The sequence below is a fragment of the Daphnia carinata genome, chromosome 3 (assembly GCF_022539665.2).
Source record: "Daphnia carinata strain CSIRO-1 chromosome 3, CSIRO_AGI_Dcar_HiC_V3, whole genome shotgun sequence".
In the NCBI taxonomy this organism is placed as follows: domain Eukaryota; kingdom Metazoa; phylum Arthropoda; class Branchiopoda; order Diplostraca; family Daphniidae; genus Daphnia; species Daphnia carinata.
The window spans coordinates 8,776,532-8,794,703 of NC_081333.1; the positions used below are offsets into that span (position 1 = coordinate 8,776,532).

Sequence of the window (18,172 nt, forward strand, 5' to 3'; positions counted from 1 at the left end):
CACGTGGAATGTGGGAGGATGGAAGATACAGCATATCGGAGATAGCATTAAACATTACGAAAATGGAAAAAAGAGTTATTGTAACAGAGAATCAAAACAGTGGGGCGAAAAAAAAAAAAAAGGACAGACGGTATGAATTTTGGAAGGGTACGTCAAGATTTCGAGACGAAAAATCTACGATACGATAGCCAAACCTTGGTTGAGCAACATTGACTACCACGCACATCATCATCTCTGGTTTGCTGTTCGTTTTTTTTTTTGTTTTTTTTTTGTCGGTTTTTGTTGGTTATTTTAAGGGTAACGTGAATTAGTTGATCTTGGCCTATTCCAAATTGGCGGATCAAGCGCATTTCAAATTTTCTTTCAAAATATTCCAAAATAAAAGTTCTATTTTTTCCGAGTATATCCTCCTCTAGTTTGTGTTATGGCTCCATCCTCGTTTCTTTTAAACTAAAATTTCCCATGTCATTCTACAAAATAATAATAACTAAAAAAAAAAAGGGATAACCAAACAATAACCAACAAGAACAAGAATTGCTTTCGACCGGGCAAACCATAATAATATCCCGTGCGAATAAAAAAAAAAAAAAAAAGGAAGGTCATGTTAAAATTTAAATGGGGGGAATTATTTCAGAAGATAAAAATTAAAAAAAACAAACATGATAACATCATACAATCATACATGAATTTAAAAAAAAAAAAATATATGTGTAAAGATGTCAAAAGACATCTCTTTTTTTCTTGGCCGGTAAGAAAACAAGGCAAGAAAAAAAAAAATAATAAGAGTCGTCCTGGAACAGAATTTTGCAATGGAAATGTGTGGACAGGAAGCTATTGAAAAAGAATTGATTTTTTTTTTTTCTATGTACAAAAGAAGCACGGCCGGATGATGCTGGGCAGACGATACGTGCACCAGGCGAGTACGTCTTCAAAACTCCTTATTGATGCGCAAAAAAAAACAATAGAAAATCTTGTTGAATGCGCATGTGCATCTGTGAAAAACAAATGGGAAAACGAGAGGTGTTCGAATGGAGAAATTAAAAAAAAAAAAATAAATGTGTCCTGGTCTTTTTTGTTGTTGTTGTACACTGACGTGAATGGGGGGGAGGAGGGGGCGAACCATTTGAGTCAAAGGCGTGATGACCGTGATCAATCGCCACTAACTGATTTGATTGAGCTGTGAAAGAGTCAGATAATAAAAAAGGATGGAAGAGTTTTGCGAAGGAGAGTATGCGCGAACACAATTTCATTTCTTTTAACCAGATCGTCTTTCCTTCTTGAGCTCGTAGATGGCCTCGCGGATGGCGGCTTGCTCTTCCAGAGGGACGTCGTCACCTTCCGGTGCGGCCACTTCGGGGAAACCTTGCTGGAACAAATCCTCTTCCGTTCTCTGGAAGATGATTGGGCGTGGTCGAACGGGACGGCCTCTACCCGCTTGTTTGTTAGCCGATAGGACTGGAGTGCTGGACAAATTGTCAACCGTCTTTTTCTTGGCGAATTCTTCGATCGTCTGCTGGAAATTGAACTGCTGTTGCAATGGCTCCTCGTACGTCGGGCTGGCTTGTTTCTCAATGTCCTGTTCCACTTGGTACGATTGTTCCGGCTCTTCCTGGATCGGAGCGACCTCTTTCTCTATCTCCTGTTCTACCTGGTATGACTGTTGCGGTTCTTCCTGGATCACAATGGGCTGATCGGGGATCTGGACGGGTTCGATGTATTCCTGTTCGATTTGGTACGTCTGCTCGGGTTGTTGGACAACCTGAACGGGTTCAACGTATTCCTGTTCGACAACCTGAACGGGCTCAACGTATTCCTGTTGGATAACCTGAACGGGCTCAACGTATTCCTGTTGGACAACCTGAACGGGCTCAACGTATTCCTGTTGGATAACCTGAACGGGCTCAACGTATTCCTGTTGGACCTCCTCTTTCACCTCGGGCTGGATAGTCTCGACTACCTGGACAGGTTCCACGTATTCTTGCACAATTTCGGGGAAGACCTCGGGTTCTTGCTGGACAGTTTGAACGGGCTCGTATTGCGGCTGGACTGAAACTTGTTCTCGCTGGATCTCAGGTTCGGGTTGTTGTTGCTGGTAAACCTGGGCAGGTGGTAGATATTCTTGCGAGACCTGGTACGTTTGCTCGGGTTCCTCTTGAATCTGGACGGGCTCGATGAACTGCTCCTCCTGCTGGATCTCTGGCTCCTTCTGCTGGACCTGCAAAATCTCGACGGGTTGTTGCGGTTGAACCTGGACAGGCTCTTCGTAAACGGGCTGCACGTATTCCGGCTGGACCTGGCGGATTGGCTCCTGATATTCTGGCTCCTGGCTGAGTTCCTGTTCGACCGAGAGCAAGAGGCTTCCATCTTGAATGGGAGCCTCTTCCTCATACGGCACTCGCTGTTCCTCTACGGATACTTGCTCCTCCTGGCGGGCTGGAACGTATTCCTGCAATACCTGTTGATCCTCCTCCTGGGGACCCCAAAGGACTGCGTCGATCGTCGAAATTGGGGATGGAACAAACGGCTGTTCAGCAACGATCGGCTGCTCGGGTTCAGGAACTGCGTAGACGTAGGCGGGTTGACGTTGGGCCGGTACCTCTTCTTCTTCCGATGTCGGTCTGTACGGAGTAGGCTGAGTTTCTGCAATAGTAAATCAGGTCGTAGCTGCAGCGAGCGCCCCTTTTTGTTTTTTGGGTTTGTGGGGTGGAGGGTTTCATTTGTTTCAGGTAATAACATTTAAAACAAAAAAGGATCAAGGTTTCGTTTTTTTATGCTTAAGGTTTCAGTTGCCCGGTGATGTGCCATTGTGTTCTCGACGACGGCGGCCTTCCACTTCCGTGCGCGGGTTTTTTTTTTTTGTTTTTTAAAGGGTAAAGCAACGGGAAGAACACACAAGACGAAAAGGAAATCGGGAGCAAGGTTTTTTTTTTCATTTGGGTACAGGTGAGAGGAGAAAAGAAAAAGAGAGCGGCGGAATTGTTTGATTGTGTCGGTTAGCAAAAGGTGGTTGGGGATTGTTTGCGGTAATGTTCTTCGCTAAAACGAGAACAGCAAAAGGGAAATAGGTCCATTATCTGAAGATGTGTAAAAAAAAAAAGGGGGGGCTATGTAGGCTAGAAAAAAAATTTGGATTGGATTTGAGGCTTGTCTTTTTTTATGGATTGGATATTGTTCCAGACGAAGAGTCCCCATTAAAGCGGCTGATGAGGCGTATGCCTCGGGGCCCGTGTCAAAAATCTATGCTGCATCAGAATCGAAATATTATGATATCGGAAAAGGAGAGAGAAATCAAATAAGAAAAAAATGGTGCCGATAGGGGAAAGAAGACATTTTTTTTTTTTTTTTTTTCTGTTCTACGTGGTCGGAATGCCCCCCTCCCTTTTTTAGCGAATAATAATAATATATAGAAAACAAAGTGAGAAGAATCGAACGTTCAGGTGGGATAGGCAAGAGAAGAGCAAAAAAAAAAAAAAATTAAACGAATCACTTCAAAAACAAAAACTCAAAGATCTGAGTTCTTTTTTTTTCTTTTAAATCGGAAGATAAAGATGAATTTGCATTTTTCGTTTTCTATACCAACTGAAAACGATGTTAAGGAAAAAAAAAAAAACTAGTGATAGGAAGAAGCAAGAAAGATTGAAACAGACGCATAAAAGAAAGCTAATAATTGGCACGAGGAAATAAAAACTACCGGAAGTTTGAGTCTAAAAAACAAAAATTGCTTCTACTGTTATCTTTTTTTTTTTTTTTTGCCTTCCATAATGCTTCCTATTTTTAGGGGGCCAACTACAATAGGTAATTGATTCGCTAAAAAAAACTAACTACTCAATTGTTTCCTTCTATTCTTTGCCTCGCAGGAATGTGAAAACAGGTAAGGACAACGAAGGTGAAAAGGTAATGACATCGATTTCGTTTTTCTCCTTTTTCGGGAGGGGGTGGAGTGAAAAATGGGTTTGAATTAAAGAACAAAAAAAAAAAAAAAGGTGTATATAGGTTTGTGAGACAGGTAAACTTGAAGGATGTTTGTGGGATGGTTGGGATTTGCGACGGTTGCGTGGAGAAATCGAGGTGGGTTGGCGTGCCGCGTTTCTTATCATTTAAGACTTTTTTCATCCGAGTATAAAACCGTGAGGTGAAATTTGAAACTTGTTGTCTCTTCACGGTATCATTATGCATGATTTTTTTCTCTCTCTCTCTCTCTCGTTTTTACTAATTGCTCGTTAAGACACACGCTTGCGTGGCACTCTCTACTCTCAAATGCGATTTTTTGTTAATTATTTTTTTTTTTTTGTGTTTTCTCTTGAGCTGGATATTTTGCGATTTTGTAGTCTCTAATATTTCCTTGTCCAACGGTTCAAGCCTGCAACAAATTGATGCAAGAACTTCTAAAACGGCTTCATAAAAATTGTAACAATTTCTTTTTTTTTTTTTGCTGCCCTCTTTTATGTGCTTCTGGTTTCCCCCTCCCCCCAATTTTAATGTGTGTCTTATCGAACAAAAATGTGTTTGTGCTAATTGCTGATTGGACCCATCGAAAAATAATTAACCCCCCCCAATTTCCAATTGTGCTCTACATAATCAAACCTTTCAAATGGACAACGTACGAAAGGAAACCAGGTTGAAACACAAAGTGTCACTTAACTATGTACCAATTGCCGGACATTTCCGTTACGATCCTTTTTTTTTTATACAACACACCATTTCTCGTCCGGCAATCTCACACACTACCCCCAATTGTTGTTGTTGTTGTTGCTGTCTAGCGATATACTTTTAATTGAAACCGGAATGTGTACCTTCGGGCAAGCGTTGTGTGATACGTGAACCGTAGGCCGGCTCATCGACGACTTGGCTTTCACCGTAGTATTCCGGTTGGGCAGGGACTGGCACCGGGTCCGGCACGGCGACAACGTCTGGGTAGTCGTTGGGAGTCGTCTCCTGTCTGAAGTCAACGTCTATGGAGTCGTCCGTCTCACTGCGTGAAACATACACACACATAGACAACAGTACATGCCAGTTTTGTTTTTTTTTTCAGTCAGTTTGTTTTGTAGTCAGTCAAAAAAAAATAATAATGTCATCATGCAAATTGTAAGCTACGGATAGAGGAAATAAGAAAGGAGTCGTAAACACACCATAGGAATCAAACGGGTTCAATCATTATGAAACCAGGAAGAAAAGGAGAAGTCGTCGTGATGTCGAAACAAAAAAGAGCATCGTCATGGAACACGAAAATGATGAGTTTTGAAAAAGAAAAATGGACAGCAGAAAAGAGAAGGAGATTTGTGTGAAAGAGAAAAGAAGAACGTCCGAAAAAAAAGCAGGTCAGTCAGTGCGCGTTTTCGTGCAACGGAAGGGGGGGGGGGTGCAAAGTCAGTCAGGTAAGAGGTTGTATCGATGATGCCGCGGGACCCGACGATGGCCAGACAAGCAAACGGCTTGTTTTGAACGTCGAGCCGGTTGTGCTGGAACATTTTTTTTTTTTAATTTTTTTTAAAACCCGACAAACGCAACTATAGGATGATGCATACAGTTGGTTGAAGAATGCCATTGTAGTTTTGTTTTATATTTTGTTCTCTTTTCAAACAGACACACACACACGCACACATACATCAACAGGGTTGAGAAAGAGAGCTTTAAAAAAAAAATATAGAAGGACACTAGAGAGAATAAGATTCTTTCATTCGTTATTTCTTTTCTTCGTTATTCAATCGTTTTTTTTTTCTTTTGTTTGCCATCGTTGGTTAAATTCTAACGCGCTTTTGTTCCTCTAGCTTTTTAGCAGTTTACTTTTTTTTTTATTCTTTTCAAAATGTTTATGTTTTTTAAATTTCTGTAGCTTCTTGTATCGACATCAAATTTTGCTATTCATTTCTCTAATAGGGTGCGGCAGATTCGCTACAAAGCGCTCGGCGTTTTTTAAACGAATGCGCGCACCCTCAAAGAGAAAATGAATAACGAAAAATGTGTAATGCATATTTAAAAAAAAAAAGGGAAAACAAATTTGAAATGCTGCAAAAAATTTTGAATATAAAAAGAAAAAGAAATTTATGAATGGCTGTTGTCCAGCAAAAATGAAATAAAGATGAAAGAACAAATGTCGAAGAAAATAACTGTAAAATAATAATAATAAAAAAAAATGTGGGTTTTGGTTTCGGTTGAGAGAGGTGGGTTTGCTATTCGCTAGCGATAATAAAAGAAAAAAAAAAGAATTTCAAAAGTCGCAGACGAGGAATGAAAGCAAAAAAAAAAAAATTTGCAAGAAACAGCATTTAAAAAAAATGGAAAATCATTTGTATGAAATTTTAAAAAAACTCTTCGCCATTCTTATATATAATAATAGAACTCTTTAATCGCTCATCTTGTTTTCTTCGACAGAAGCAAAAAGAACATTTTTGCCGCGTCGTCTCTCGCAATTCAAATCTAACCGCACTCTCTCGTGAAATTCCATCTCGATCTCAATTGTAATCAAGACCAACACGGTGGAGCGAAAGAGTCCTACCATATATATATAATATATATTTATAGATATTGTCACTGAACAAGGAATTAAAAAAAAAAAAAAAAATAGAGAGGAGAATGATGCAGAATAAGTGAGCAAATGGTATTAAAAAAAAAAGAGGCGTCCTACAGGTGCGCCGGCTTGCTGGCTTTTTTAATTAACTGACGGTGCTGGAAAGTAATTGTCAAAAACAGAGGTGGTGCGAAAACGGAGACGAGCGGACCGAATGGAAAAAGGAGTGCGACAGAGAAAGAGAAGTCGTTGATTCGAGAAAGTAGGACAGAGAAGTAGAAGAATCGGTTATCTTGTCATCATCATCATCATCATCATCAAAGGAAATCATCGGAAGAACGAATTGTGCAACTGACGCAAAACGGTTATGGGAGCAAGGGATAAGGTATATGTATATACGATAGTAAACAAGCATTTTGGTTCGTTTAATGACGTGTGTGGGGAGGGGGTATAATAAAGAGGGAGAACTTGAGCATCAAAAATCGGATTGGATTTCGACCTTGTAATTGATGGTCTCTTTTTGTTTTTCTATATGAGACGTGACGGAGAAGGAAGTTTCAACGATAAACCAGTCACCGAGTTTTCCTTCTTCTTCACATCAGCCTCTTCTATTTTGAATTGTCCAATCCGATTTTTTCTTATCGTCTTCAAATGATACCTTTATCATCTTTTTTTGTTTTTTTTTAAATTGTCTAATCATTCTTTTCGTCTTGTTCTTTTCATTCGTTCTTGGGATTTCATCCATTTCTCTGTGTGTGTGTGTGTTTTTCTCGTTTCCACACCGACGATAAAAATTGTTAAAGGAAGGACTACTATGCTTTTCTCTTGGGCAAGGTAGGTTATGAAAATGTAACACATTTTTTTTGTTTTGATAAAGAAAACACAATAAAGGATGAAAAAAAAAAAAAAGGGTGAATCAAATGGCCGCGTTGCGGTGATTGTTCAAACAAACAAAAAAAAAAAAGAAATCAGAAGAAAGAGCGTTTTCTTTTTTGAACTTACGCTGACGGCGGTAGGTATTCGACGGCCGGTGCGGACACCACCTGTTGGGCGGGTGCGCTAAAGAAGACGGCCACTTGCTGAGGTGCTTCCTCAACGGGAGCTTCGTAGGCCTGGACGGACTCGTACTGTTCGGGCACGGTGGCTGGCACTTCGACTGGAGCAACGACTGGCTCCTGAACTGCCTCCGGCACGCTGAAAGAGGAGTAGGTGTAAGTCTCCGGTGCGGCCGTCACGACGGCAGGCTCATCAACAGGTAGAGGAATGAATGGCGCCGACGTGCTCTCCGGTTGAGACAGCAAAAGGTAATCTTCATCCTGGGCAGCGGGCACTTCTACGGCTGGAACGGCCACCGGTTCAGCTGGAATGAAATAAGCCTGCACGGGTTCTTGAACGATTTCGGGCGTGGCAGGTTGAGGTGCTTCTTCGGCCGGTGCCCAGGTGGGAGAGGCTGAAACCAGGTCGTTGTACGATTCAGCGGAAGGAGCCGAGGACTCGTCGGAATCAACGGATGGCTGGCTAATGGCGATCGATTCTTCGACAGGTGAATCGTACGAAGCCGGGGCCGTGTATTCAACAGCGATGGGGGCCGAGTAGGACACGGCTACTGGAGCCGGCGGGGTGTATTCGGGTGCAGCGGGAGCTTCGTATTCGTCAGCAGCGGCCACTTTGTATTCAGGAGCGATGTACTCAGGGATAACGGGAGCGCTTTCGGGAGCTGACGGCGTGTATTCGGGAGTGCGAGGAGCATATTCGGGAGCTGCAGCTGGGGCTGGTTCAGGAGCCGAAGGAGCGGAGCGGACATCTTCAGGGCGAACGCCATAGACGGGGGTTCCACCGAGTGGTACCCATGGGTTCGTGGCGCATGATTCGCAGTTCTCGTGAGATGGGGCAACGGGGACGACAGAGTAGCTGGAAGCGCCAGGAGCGGGATACTGGGCTGCAGCCGGAGCTGGAACGTAGACAGGATCTGAAGCAGGAGCAGCGGAGTAGACCTGATCAGGGATTGCGGCAGGGGCAGGAGCCGGTGCGGCAGAGTAAGATGGCACGGCCGGAGCGGCAGCTGCTTCGTACGGGGCAGGGGCATCGTAAGACTGTTGAGGAGCGTACGCGGGCTCGGCAGCTGGCGCAGGAGCATAAGATTGTTGAGGAGCAGGGGCAGGGTAAGAAGGCTGAGGAGCAGGGGCAGGGTAGGAAGGCTGAGGAGCCGGGGCAGCATAAGAAGGCTGAGGAGCAGCATACGAAGGCTCTGGAGCGTACGATGGTTGAGGAGCAGCCGGTGCGTAAGATTGTTCAGGAGCGTAAGACGGTTGGGGAGCAGCCGGTGCGTAAGATGGTTCAGGGGCGTAAGACGGTTGGGGAGCAGCCGGTGCGTAAGATGGTTCAGGGGCGTAAGACGGTTGGGGAGCAGCTGGAGCGTAAGATGGTTCAGGAGCGTAAGACGGTTGAGGAGCCGCTGGAGCGTATGATGGCTGAGGAGGAGCATAAGATGGCTGAGGGGCAGCTGGGGCATAAGACGGCTGTGGGGCGTACGATGGTTGGGGAGCGTAAGATTGTTGTGGCTGAGGAGCGTAAGATTGCTGGGGCTGATGAGAGTAGGCCGGGGCAGGCGTGTAGACCAGAGTGATCGGGTAGGGTTGCGGCTGTTCCTCGTAACCGTAGCTGGGGTAGGGTGGGTCCAAAACTTCGTATTGGTTACCCTTGCTCTTGCTGGGGAACTTGATCTTGGGCAACTTGATCTTGGGCAACTTGAATTTGGATTTGCTGGGTCCGTAGGTGGACTTGGGTGCCTTGGGCAACTTGGGGGATCCGTAAGAGGATTTGGGTGCCTTAGGAGCCTTGGGTGCGCCATAAGTTCCCTTGGGTTTCTTGGGTGCCTTTGGAGCTTTCGGCGCGCCATACTGTCCTTTGGGTGCCTTGGGAGCCTTAGCTTTAGGTGCGCCGTACTGTCCTTTGGGTGCCTTAGGGGCCTTTGGTTTAGCCGGAGCGCCGTAAGATGCTTTGGGGGCCTTGGCTGGAGCGCCGTACTGTCCTTTGGGTGCCTTGGGAGCCTTAGCTTTAGCCGGAGCGCCATAAGTTGCTTTGGGAGCCTTGGCCGGAGCGCCGTACGAAGAGGCTGGAGCCGGATGGTAAGACGGTTGAGGAGCGTACGTTTGAGGAGCGTAAGACTGTTGTGGCTGAGGAGCGTACGATGGCTGGGCAGCGTAGGAAGGCTCGGCCGGGTAGGCTGGGGCAGCAGCGTAGGTCGGCTCGGGAGCGTAAGATGGAGCGGGAGCCGGAGCGTAGTTGGGTTGAGCGTCATAAACCGGGGCAGGGGCCGGGGCGTATGCTGGTTGAGCGTCATAAACCGGGGCAGGGGCAGAAGCGTAAGATGGCTCGGGAGCGTAAGCTGGAGCTGGGGCGTACGATGGCTCAGGAGCGTAAGCCGGAGCTTGAGCGTAAGACGGGGCTGGGGCTGGAGCGTATGATGGCTCAGGGGCGTACACCGGTGCGGGAGCTGGTGCGTAAGATGGCTCGGGAACGTAAGGAGCCGGAGCTGGTGGTGCGTACGATGGTTCGGGAACGTAAGGAGCGGGGGCTGGCGCGTAAGATGGTTCGGGAGCGTAAGGTGCTGGAGCTGGAGCGTAAGCCGGAGCTGGAGCGTACGACGGCTCAGGTGCGTAAGACGGAGCTGGGGCCTGGGCGTACGATGGCTCTGGAGCGTAAGCGGGAGCCGGAGCCGATGCGTAAACAGGTTCAGGATTGTAGATGGGAGCCGGTGCTGCGTCATAAACAGGGGCAGGAGCAGGATAAGCCGGCTGAGGAGCAGCGTAAGTCGGTTGAGGAGCGGCGTACGATGGCTGAGGAGCAGCGTAAGCTGGTTGAGGAGCGGCGTAAGTCGGTTGAGGAGCAGCGTAGGCCGGCTGAGGAGCGTGATAGATGGGCTGCGGTGCTGGCGCGTGGTAAGTAGGCTGAGGGGCTGCTCCGTAAGCAGGGGCTAAAGGAGCTCCATAAGAAGACTTGGGTGCCTTAGGAGCCTTAGCCTTGGGTGGGGCACCGTATGCGGGCCTTGGGGCTTTTGGAGCCTTTGGTGCTTTCGGTGCGCCGTAGCTAGCCTTTGGTGCCTTTGGTGCCTTTGGAGCGCCGTAAGATGCTTTGGGAGCCTTGGGTGCCTTGGGTGCGCTGTAGCCGTAACTGTTGCCTCCGGAACGAAGGTGTCCCCATGTTCTCTCTTCAGCTTGATCGGCAATGTACGGATTGGGGCCGGCAGGTTCTGGTTCAGCCCAACAGCTGACAAGGGCGGTCAACGCCAAGAGCAGCAGACAAGCGGAGAACTAAAACGAAACAAAAATGCAATCAAATGATTAATTATTTATTGATTTCAATCATCCTGTGCAATTCGCTTGTAGTTTTTATTGTGCAACCAATGCGCTATTGTAAAAAACGAATGTTCACATCGATGTGTGTCTTCCGCCGTTATCGCGGTCTACATCCGAAACCGATTGGGGTGGGAGGCAATGAATGGAAGATTCACGAGACCATTGTGCTAGTTCTTTTTTTAAGTGGCAGCACTAATCGAGTTGAATTGGGAAATAAGGCAACAAAAAACAAAAAAAAAAACTAAACAAAAATTGCCTCTTGGGCTGTTTGAAGCCGAGGCGAAAGGCAATCAGAGACGTTTGCCCTACTGTAGAGCTAATCTCTCACGAAATGATGGATGCGGGAATGAAACAAGAGCACAACACGCACACACACACAAAAAAAAAGAGAAAATGGCGAAGAGATAAGACGATTCATTCTCGTCTTTTTATTCAAAAAATTAAAAAAAAAGGAATTTTTCTGGATGGATGTGGTCGATTTCCTCTTGGCAATGGCGCCAAACTGTGCCAGCCCATTTATCTTGAGCCTTTGACGACGAGAGCGCAAGCCAAGTGAAAAAAAAAAATAAGGTTTTTTTATTATTCCGTGTGCTCATTGACGGCCGGTGTTTTGGCCGCAAGGATCAGAAACCCAAACGAGTTGTTTGGCATTTGAAGCACGCAGCGACATCGTCCAAATAGCCATCGAATAACTTCAAAAAGCAAGTTGTGTGTATCATACCCTCCGTGTATAGTTTCTGGTTAGCGACCGGTGCGCCCCACCGGCGGGACCCCATTACGAACGAAACAGGTACTAAACTAGTCATCTATCTAGAAGAAATAGAGAGACCTTGTTCTGTGCCTGGCATAGCCAGAAAAGGAGAAGAGAAAAGAGAAATAAATAGAAAACACCCGGAAGAGAGGAAGGAGGTGCATCAGGTGGAAGGGGAATCAGGTACCTATGTAGATTGGGGACTGTGTCGGGAGAGCCTTAGCCAAAAAAAAAAGGCACAGGCCCCTTTGGTGAAAGTGGCAAGCGGGCGCCCTACATGAGAGAGAAAGACACACACACACACACACACACGATGGGAATTCATTGAAAATCTCTTCTCTCTCTTAGCGCGGGAACTGGCAAAACTCGGCATCGACGAGACATGAAACGGCCATTGCTATACCCACCTACACTCTGCTCTCTTTTTTTTTTTCACGCAATTTATGAACGTGGTGTACGAGAAGATCCCCTTAAGGCCAGGTGAAATTCAGGCAAACAAAAAAATGTTTTGTGGCTTCAAAACTGAGAGACTCGTTCATTGATTCCCGACGCTTAGCTTTTTTTCTTTTTGTCTATACCGAAGGTGCGTGAAAGTCGGATGCCTTCGAGCGGTGAGCCTTTTTGGCTGGAACAGGCAAGTTCGTAAAGACGAAAAACACTTCGACAATGGGGGTGGCAGAAAACGACAAAGAAAACGAGCCGATGTAATCAGCTTAATATTTAAGTTTTGTTGTTGTTTATCGCGTTTATGAGGGAGCGATAAGAACTAGCACTACATTGCCTACTGGCCAAAGAACGCACGCCACCCAATCTAATGGGCCAGCTTTTTTTTTTTTTTTTTATGTTGGACATTGCGTTTACACGAGCCCCTCTGCTGTGGGGATAAAAGAAGGCTCTTGTTCGTGTCCTTATTCCTCGAACAAAAGGGCTTCCTTCTCTTCGCCGCTCGGCCATAATAATCGAGAAGCCGCACCTCACTCCCTGTGCCACTGACCCACACACAGTGCAACTATTTCTTCCTTCTTTTCTTTTTTGATTTTCGTTTTACATTCTCTCTTTTTTTTTTTTTTTTTTTTTTGCAACTGAATTTGGATGCTCCCGGATCTCTCCAAACAGTTTCGAAATTTTCATTTTTACCTGTATCGAGCTGCTTTACGTGCTGGAAACAAGATTTCTTTCGTATATTTCGCTCTAATGCGTAGAGACAAGTTAACAGGAGGGGCCTTTTTTTTTTTATTATTTTACGTAAAGACATTGTAGTAGATTTTTTTTTTCTTTTTACCTTTCTCTTTACGTTTCGGCTTACACACACAACACCTGTCATGGCTTTTTTTTTTTTCATTTGGAGGGGAAAAGGAACAGGTGAAAGTTTTCTCCCCATTGAACCATCGCTACGGACCATCCCCCACCATTTTCTACCCTTTATTGTATCTACCTGTTGCAGGGATAGAAGAGTGACGGTTACGAAAAGAATTTTTTCATTCAAAGTGAAAATAAGAAGAAGAAGAAAAAAAAAAGGGGGAGGGAGGCCTCGCTAAAGAAAATTACCTAGACCGGTACGGTAGCTAAAGAAAGGGAAAGATGATGTACGCACTGCATGGAGTCATCACATGGAATTCGAGCCTTTTCATCTTTTGAAGATTTCAAAAAATAAAATAGAAAAGGGAAAAAAAAAAAATAAAAGCACTTTCAAAATTTAGGGAGAAGTAAAGGTCAAAGAGGTAAGTAAAATAACAATTCATCTTAAACAAAGAGAGAAAGGCGATTCTCCATCTCCCCCTCTTCTTTCTTTTTAACTATTATTATTCTTCCGGTGCGCTAGGAGAAATAAAAATACAATTATTTTCATTATCATTTCATTTTTTTTTTTTTACGGGTGCAAAGAGGTGAAAAAAAAAATGATAATGATAATAATAAAAATTAGAAAAATTCTAACGAACAACGTAATCACGTGATACCCGTATCGAATGCGACGGTCAAGTTCAGTGCCGCCCTTGTTTTCGGGGCCAAACCGATGCGGAAATGGCTTAAAAAAAACAAAAAAACAATTCGGGCTATACGAATGAGTAGCGGTTGTTTTCCTTTATTCGCTAAAAATGTTTTTTTTTTTAAAAAGGGGTGCAGCGATGCATAGCGATGATCCAACCCTATTCCACACACACACACACACAAAAAGACGGATAGAGGCGACAAGAAGATTGAGATGATGCGCAAAAACTATACTGCATTCTTTGACTGGCATGCAAATGAGTTAAAAACCTCACGTAGCGAAGTGGGCCACGAACTGAGAGAAGCCCCCCTTTCGTTCAACACCACCGCTATGTCTATGCCGCACTAAGCGCAATCATCGTAATCATCATCATCGCGGCTACTACCATCATCATCATCCATGGCGAAGGGCCCTTTTTATTTTCTTTCTATATCCTTCTTTTTCTTTTCCTTGTGCACGCGGGAGCTACCACTATTACGATTATATAGCGCTATAGCAGCAAGAGAGAGAGAGAGAGAGAGAGAGAGCAAAGTGCGCGTCGGCTCGTGTGTGTCTCTCTCAAGCGCTCGTGTTAGCCCAGTCATTTCGAAAAAGAAAAGAAAAAAAGATTGAGTCTTTTCTTTTTAAATATTATTCTTCCTGACCGAGCGCAAACCTCTGGGCTGATGTCCGTCTACCTGTTCCGTTGAGCCCCCTCTCTCCTTGTATGTAGGTGTGTGACACACTTTTTAGCCTCTGCCCTCCTCTTTCCTATAGCACCGACTGCCCACCACCTGCAGCGACTCCACCCTTCTCTCTCTTGTGATCCGCGCCCATCGCTTCCTTTTCTTCCTTCTTGTTGGAGTCTAAGGGGCTTTTTTTTTTTCTTTTTGGAAGGAAAAATTATCTTTCGTTTCTACCTGTTACACACTCACGTGTATTGGTTTCTCGTTTGGAGAAGAAATGGAGGGGGGGGATGTGGTAAAAAGGAGAAGAGAAAAGACTGGGCCATGGCTAGCGGACACTCTCTCGGATTGGGGCCACATTCTGGAAAAAAAAAAGAAATATCAAGGAGGAAGCCTCGATGGACACACCGCTGCGAGGGGAAAACTAATTATGCGATCGGACTGCCCGCTTTCTCCCGAACGAGCCAGAAAAGACTAAAGCAAAGTATTACCCACACGGAGCTACGAGATTTTTTTTGTTCTTTTTTTTTTTTCTGTTTTCATAGATAAAAGGAAAAAATATATATATATATATAACCGCAGCCGCACATGTTTCCATTCAACAAGATTTTCTCCATTACCATCGTGTTGGTTCTTTTTTTTTTTCTTTCACGACGGGACTACCAAACTATACTTTCTCATTCCAACACGCATGACAATAAGCCATTTAAAACACTACATATATATAAATATATTTTTAAACACTGGTCGTTTCTTTTTCCCAATCGAAATCAGTTGAATGGAACAATGAACGCTATCGAATTTCAGCCCCAGTGCCATGGAGAAAAACGTTTCATCAAACCATCGGGAAATGAAACCAAGAAAAATCGCAGTCAAAACATTTAAACGCTTGAATTCGTAGCCAGTCCTCTTTTTTTTTTTTTTTTTTTTTTATGTTGTTTGTTTCTCATGTTCGTCATTGTGTAAATGCTTACTATACATGTCCCGCTATGTTACATTCATTTGAATGCCCTGCGCGCACACAGTGTGTGAATGACTCGCCCGGATGCCCGCACAAATCGCTACCTAACATCGTCGTGTGGACACACACACACACACGCACAAAAGACAAGACAGCGTACATTTTACAACGGGTGACAATCTATCCAAGTCGAAAAAAAAAGGAACTTAATACATGGCGGTCTACTTACTTTTTTAACTACAAGAAAATGAATATTTTTTTTACGTTGGCGCATTCCAAAAAGCTTTGTTCGTGTCCCTGTTTCAACCGTCTGCAAATCATGCATGCTATTGACAGTTTGCTCGTTTTCGTTCTTCATTTTTTTCTTTCCCACACATTTAATCGGTCTCATCATAGAAAAAAATTGACTACCCTCAACAAACACAGTGGGGGGGGAGAAGACTAGTTGTCCGTACACCTACTTTTTGTCGGTGGCCCGGTCTCTATGCATTGTGCCGTGTCCCCATTACACGGCCAGCAAATAATAATAAAAAAAAAAAAAGACGTACCTCTATTTGCTGTTCTTAAACTATGAAAGATAAAAGGAAAAAATGCCCATGTACTTAAGGTCCCAGTGTTATTTCGCTTCGTCTCAAAAAATGCTGTGACAAGCAATTGTATGAAAAGCATAAACAGAATTGACAGGTACGACCTGTTAGTTTTGAACCCCCCTCTATTTTCAGAACGGTCCATCAGATTGAACCAGACGACCAAATAGGCAACTTGACCTAGATCGACCTTACTTGTCTATAATGCACCGGACATAAAGGGAAAAAAACGGACAAATAAAAATATAAAGAGACTTGGCGCAAAAAAAAAATCTAAAAACCCCAAACATGGAAAGAGAAAATGCATGAAAAAAAAAACTACGACCTAGATTGGCCCCCTTCTTCCTAGCCGGGCAATCAATCAGTTCGACCTAGATCGATCCTGCTGAAAGCGGACCCAAACTTCACCTGTTCTTTTCTTAACCCCCCCCAATACAATGTCTTTTATTGTCAAAACAATTTTTCTTAAACCCTACAATACAAAGGTAGCATCGCGAGATTCAATTCGACGGCTGGTCAATTGAAAATCGTGAACGATATCGTCCCGAAACGAAAACCACGAGACAACATGAAGTAAGAAAAATGGATTTACCTTTGCCATTGCTGCTTCGGATGATTCAACAGGTAGTTGTGATTGGCAAAATTGCCAAGTGACGATCTGTCAGCACAGATATCGGCGCAGCAAAGCAAACAGCGTAGTACAGCGGGCGGGCCGTCCTCTAGGAGACGGCTTGGTGTCCTTCGTCCAGTCGGACACTGACGGCTTTGACAGCTAAAAACGCTGCGAAAAGTGACAAAAAGTCAATCACGACTCGTCGAATCACTTGTCGGAGAAATGCGTTTTCTGTTCAAAAATGTTCTGTTTCGCTCTCTTGTTTCACTGCAGCTGGGCAAACTGTTTAGCTGGTTGAGACGAGATAGTCCGTAACAGAATGAAAAAGAAAACGTTCGACGTTGTTCTTTTATATATTCGGCTGAAGTCGAGTTGGAGCTTTGAAGACTGAGGAGAGCGGAAGAGACAGGAGAGGAGAACCAGTACCTGGCGAGGACACGTGGATACAGACGCAAGTGATCGGTGCTCGATGCGTTTTATACCACTGACCTACATTCGTACCATCGACGGGCGGGAGGTTTTTGGGAGGGAAGTCTATAACGCTATACCCTCCTCACCAAAAGAAGAAGAAGAAAAAAAACGAGGAAGGAGCCAAGGTGGGGTGGGTGGTGGGTTCTCTAAAGCTACGGCTTACACATCAAAAGGTATAACGATGGCAAAGCTATGTAGCAAGTTTTGCTTTTTGCCTAGTAGGCAATAGTGTGCCGGGCAAGGTGGTGGGATGGCCAGACTGGGTGGGTTAGCCCATGTTTCCAAACGCAAAAAAAGGGAGAAGACGGAGAAAGAGAGAGGGCAGGGAGAGCTTGTCGAAAGAGAGAGAGAAAGAAAAAGAAAAAAAAAACCTGTCGACAGTCGAAGGGGTCCTACATAAGACGTGAGCGCGGCAGGTGAAAATAGGAAGAGGAAGAAAAAGGGAGAAAAGAAAAAAAAAAGGAGGAGTTAGAAATGAAAAAAAAAAAAAAAAAAAAAAAAAAAGAAAGAATATTTTGCTCTTTCTATACTCACTTCTCTCCTTTTTCTCTCTCTCTCTCTCTCTCTCTCTCCCTCTGTTGTGTTGCGCGTCCGGCTGTGTTTCGTCATCGCGAAATCGCGCACCCCGCAAAGTCAATTTCAAAAGCTACAGGCGAATTCTTTTGAATTTTTTCTTTTCCTATGTCTTCCCGAGTCGTTTGTTATACATTTCGATATGAAGAAATTGTTCAAGTGCGTCCGTTCGTTAGTCAACGATAGAGACACGAACTCGTTTGGCCATATAGGATCGCGCCAAGCGCGGCCAATATCGGCGCACGGGCGACAAACATTTTATGAAACAGAAAAGAAAAAATAAATAAATACAAAACGTATTCGGCCAAATAGCCTCAACGCCCCATGCCCAGGAGGATGTTTTTATCCTACATACCCATATTCCGGGATTCCTGGCACTAGGCACCGGTACATGATACTAACGTGCCCAGTGGCTGTCCTGGCAGTGGTCCAGCAGCAGCCGAATTGCAACCACACAATCCAGCACACTCACAAAAAAAACCAAAGACTTTTGGAAGATTCACCGTAATAGATGCAACGCCGCTACAATCTGATATGCATTGCATTCAATTACACAAATTTTGTCGTCTACCATCTAACGTAACAATTCAAACATTTCTTTTGTTGTTGTTGAAAAATGAAACGTGTATCGACTGCTTTACATGACCGTCGTATTTGATTGATGCAACTACATTCATAAAACGGACTCGGTGGCT

At 44.5% G+C, this 18,172-nt stretch overlaps 1 protein-coding gene across 1 annotated transcript; it reads right to left on the reverse strand.

Annotated features, from left to right (window-relative positions):
* Positions 1 to 744: 744 nt before the first annotated feature.
* Positions 745 to 16,856, reverse strand: LOC130685651 (titin-like). Its single transcript, XM_059494579.1, has 5 exons — positions 16,413 to 16,856; positions 7,511 to 10,821; positions 4,794 to 4,972; positions 1,892 to 2,640; positions 745 to 1,759 (listed from the first exon to the last, which is right to left on the reverse strand). The coding sequence occupies exons 1-5, from the start codon at positions 16,419 to 16,421 to the stop codon at positions 1,256 to 1,258; spliced, it is 4,752 nt and encodes a 1,583-aa protein (XP_059350562.1). The 5' UTR covers positions 16,422 to 16,856; the 3' UTR covers positions 745 to 1,255.
* Positions 16,857 to 18,172: the final 1,316 nt, after the last annotated feature.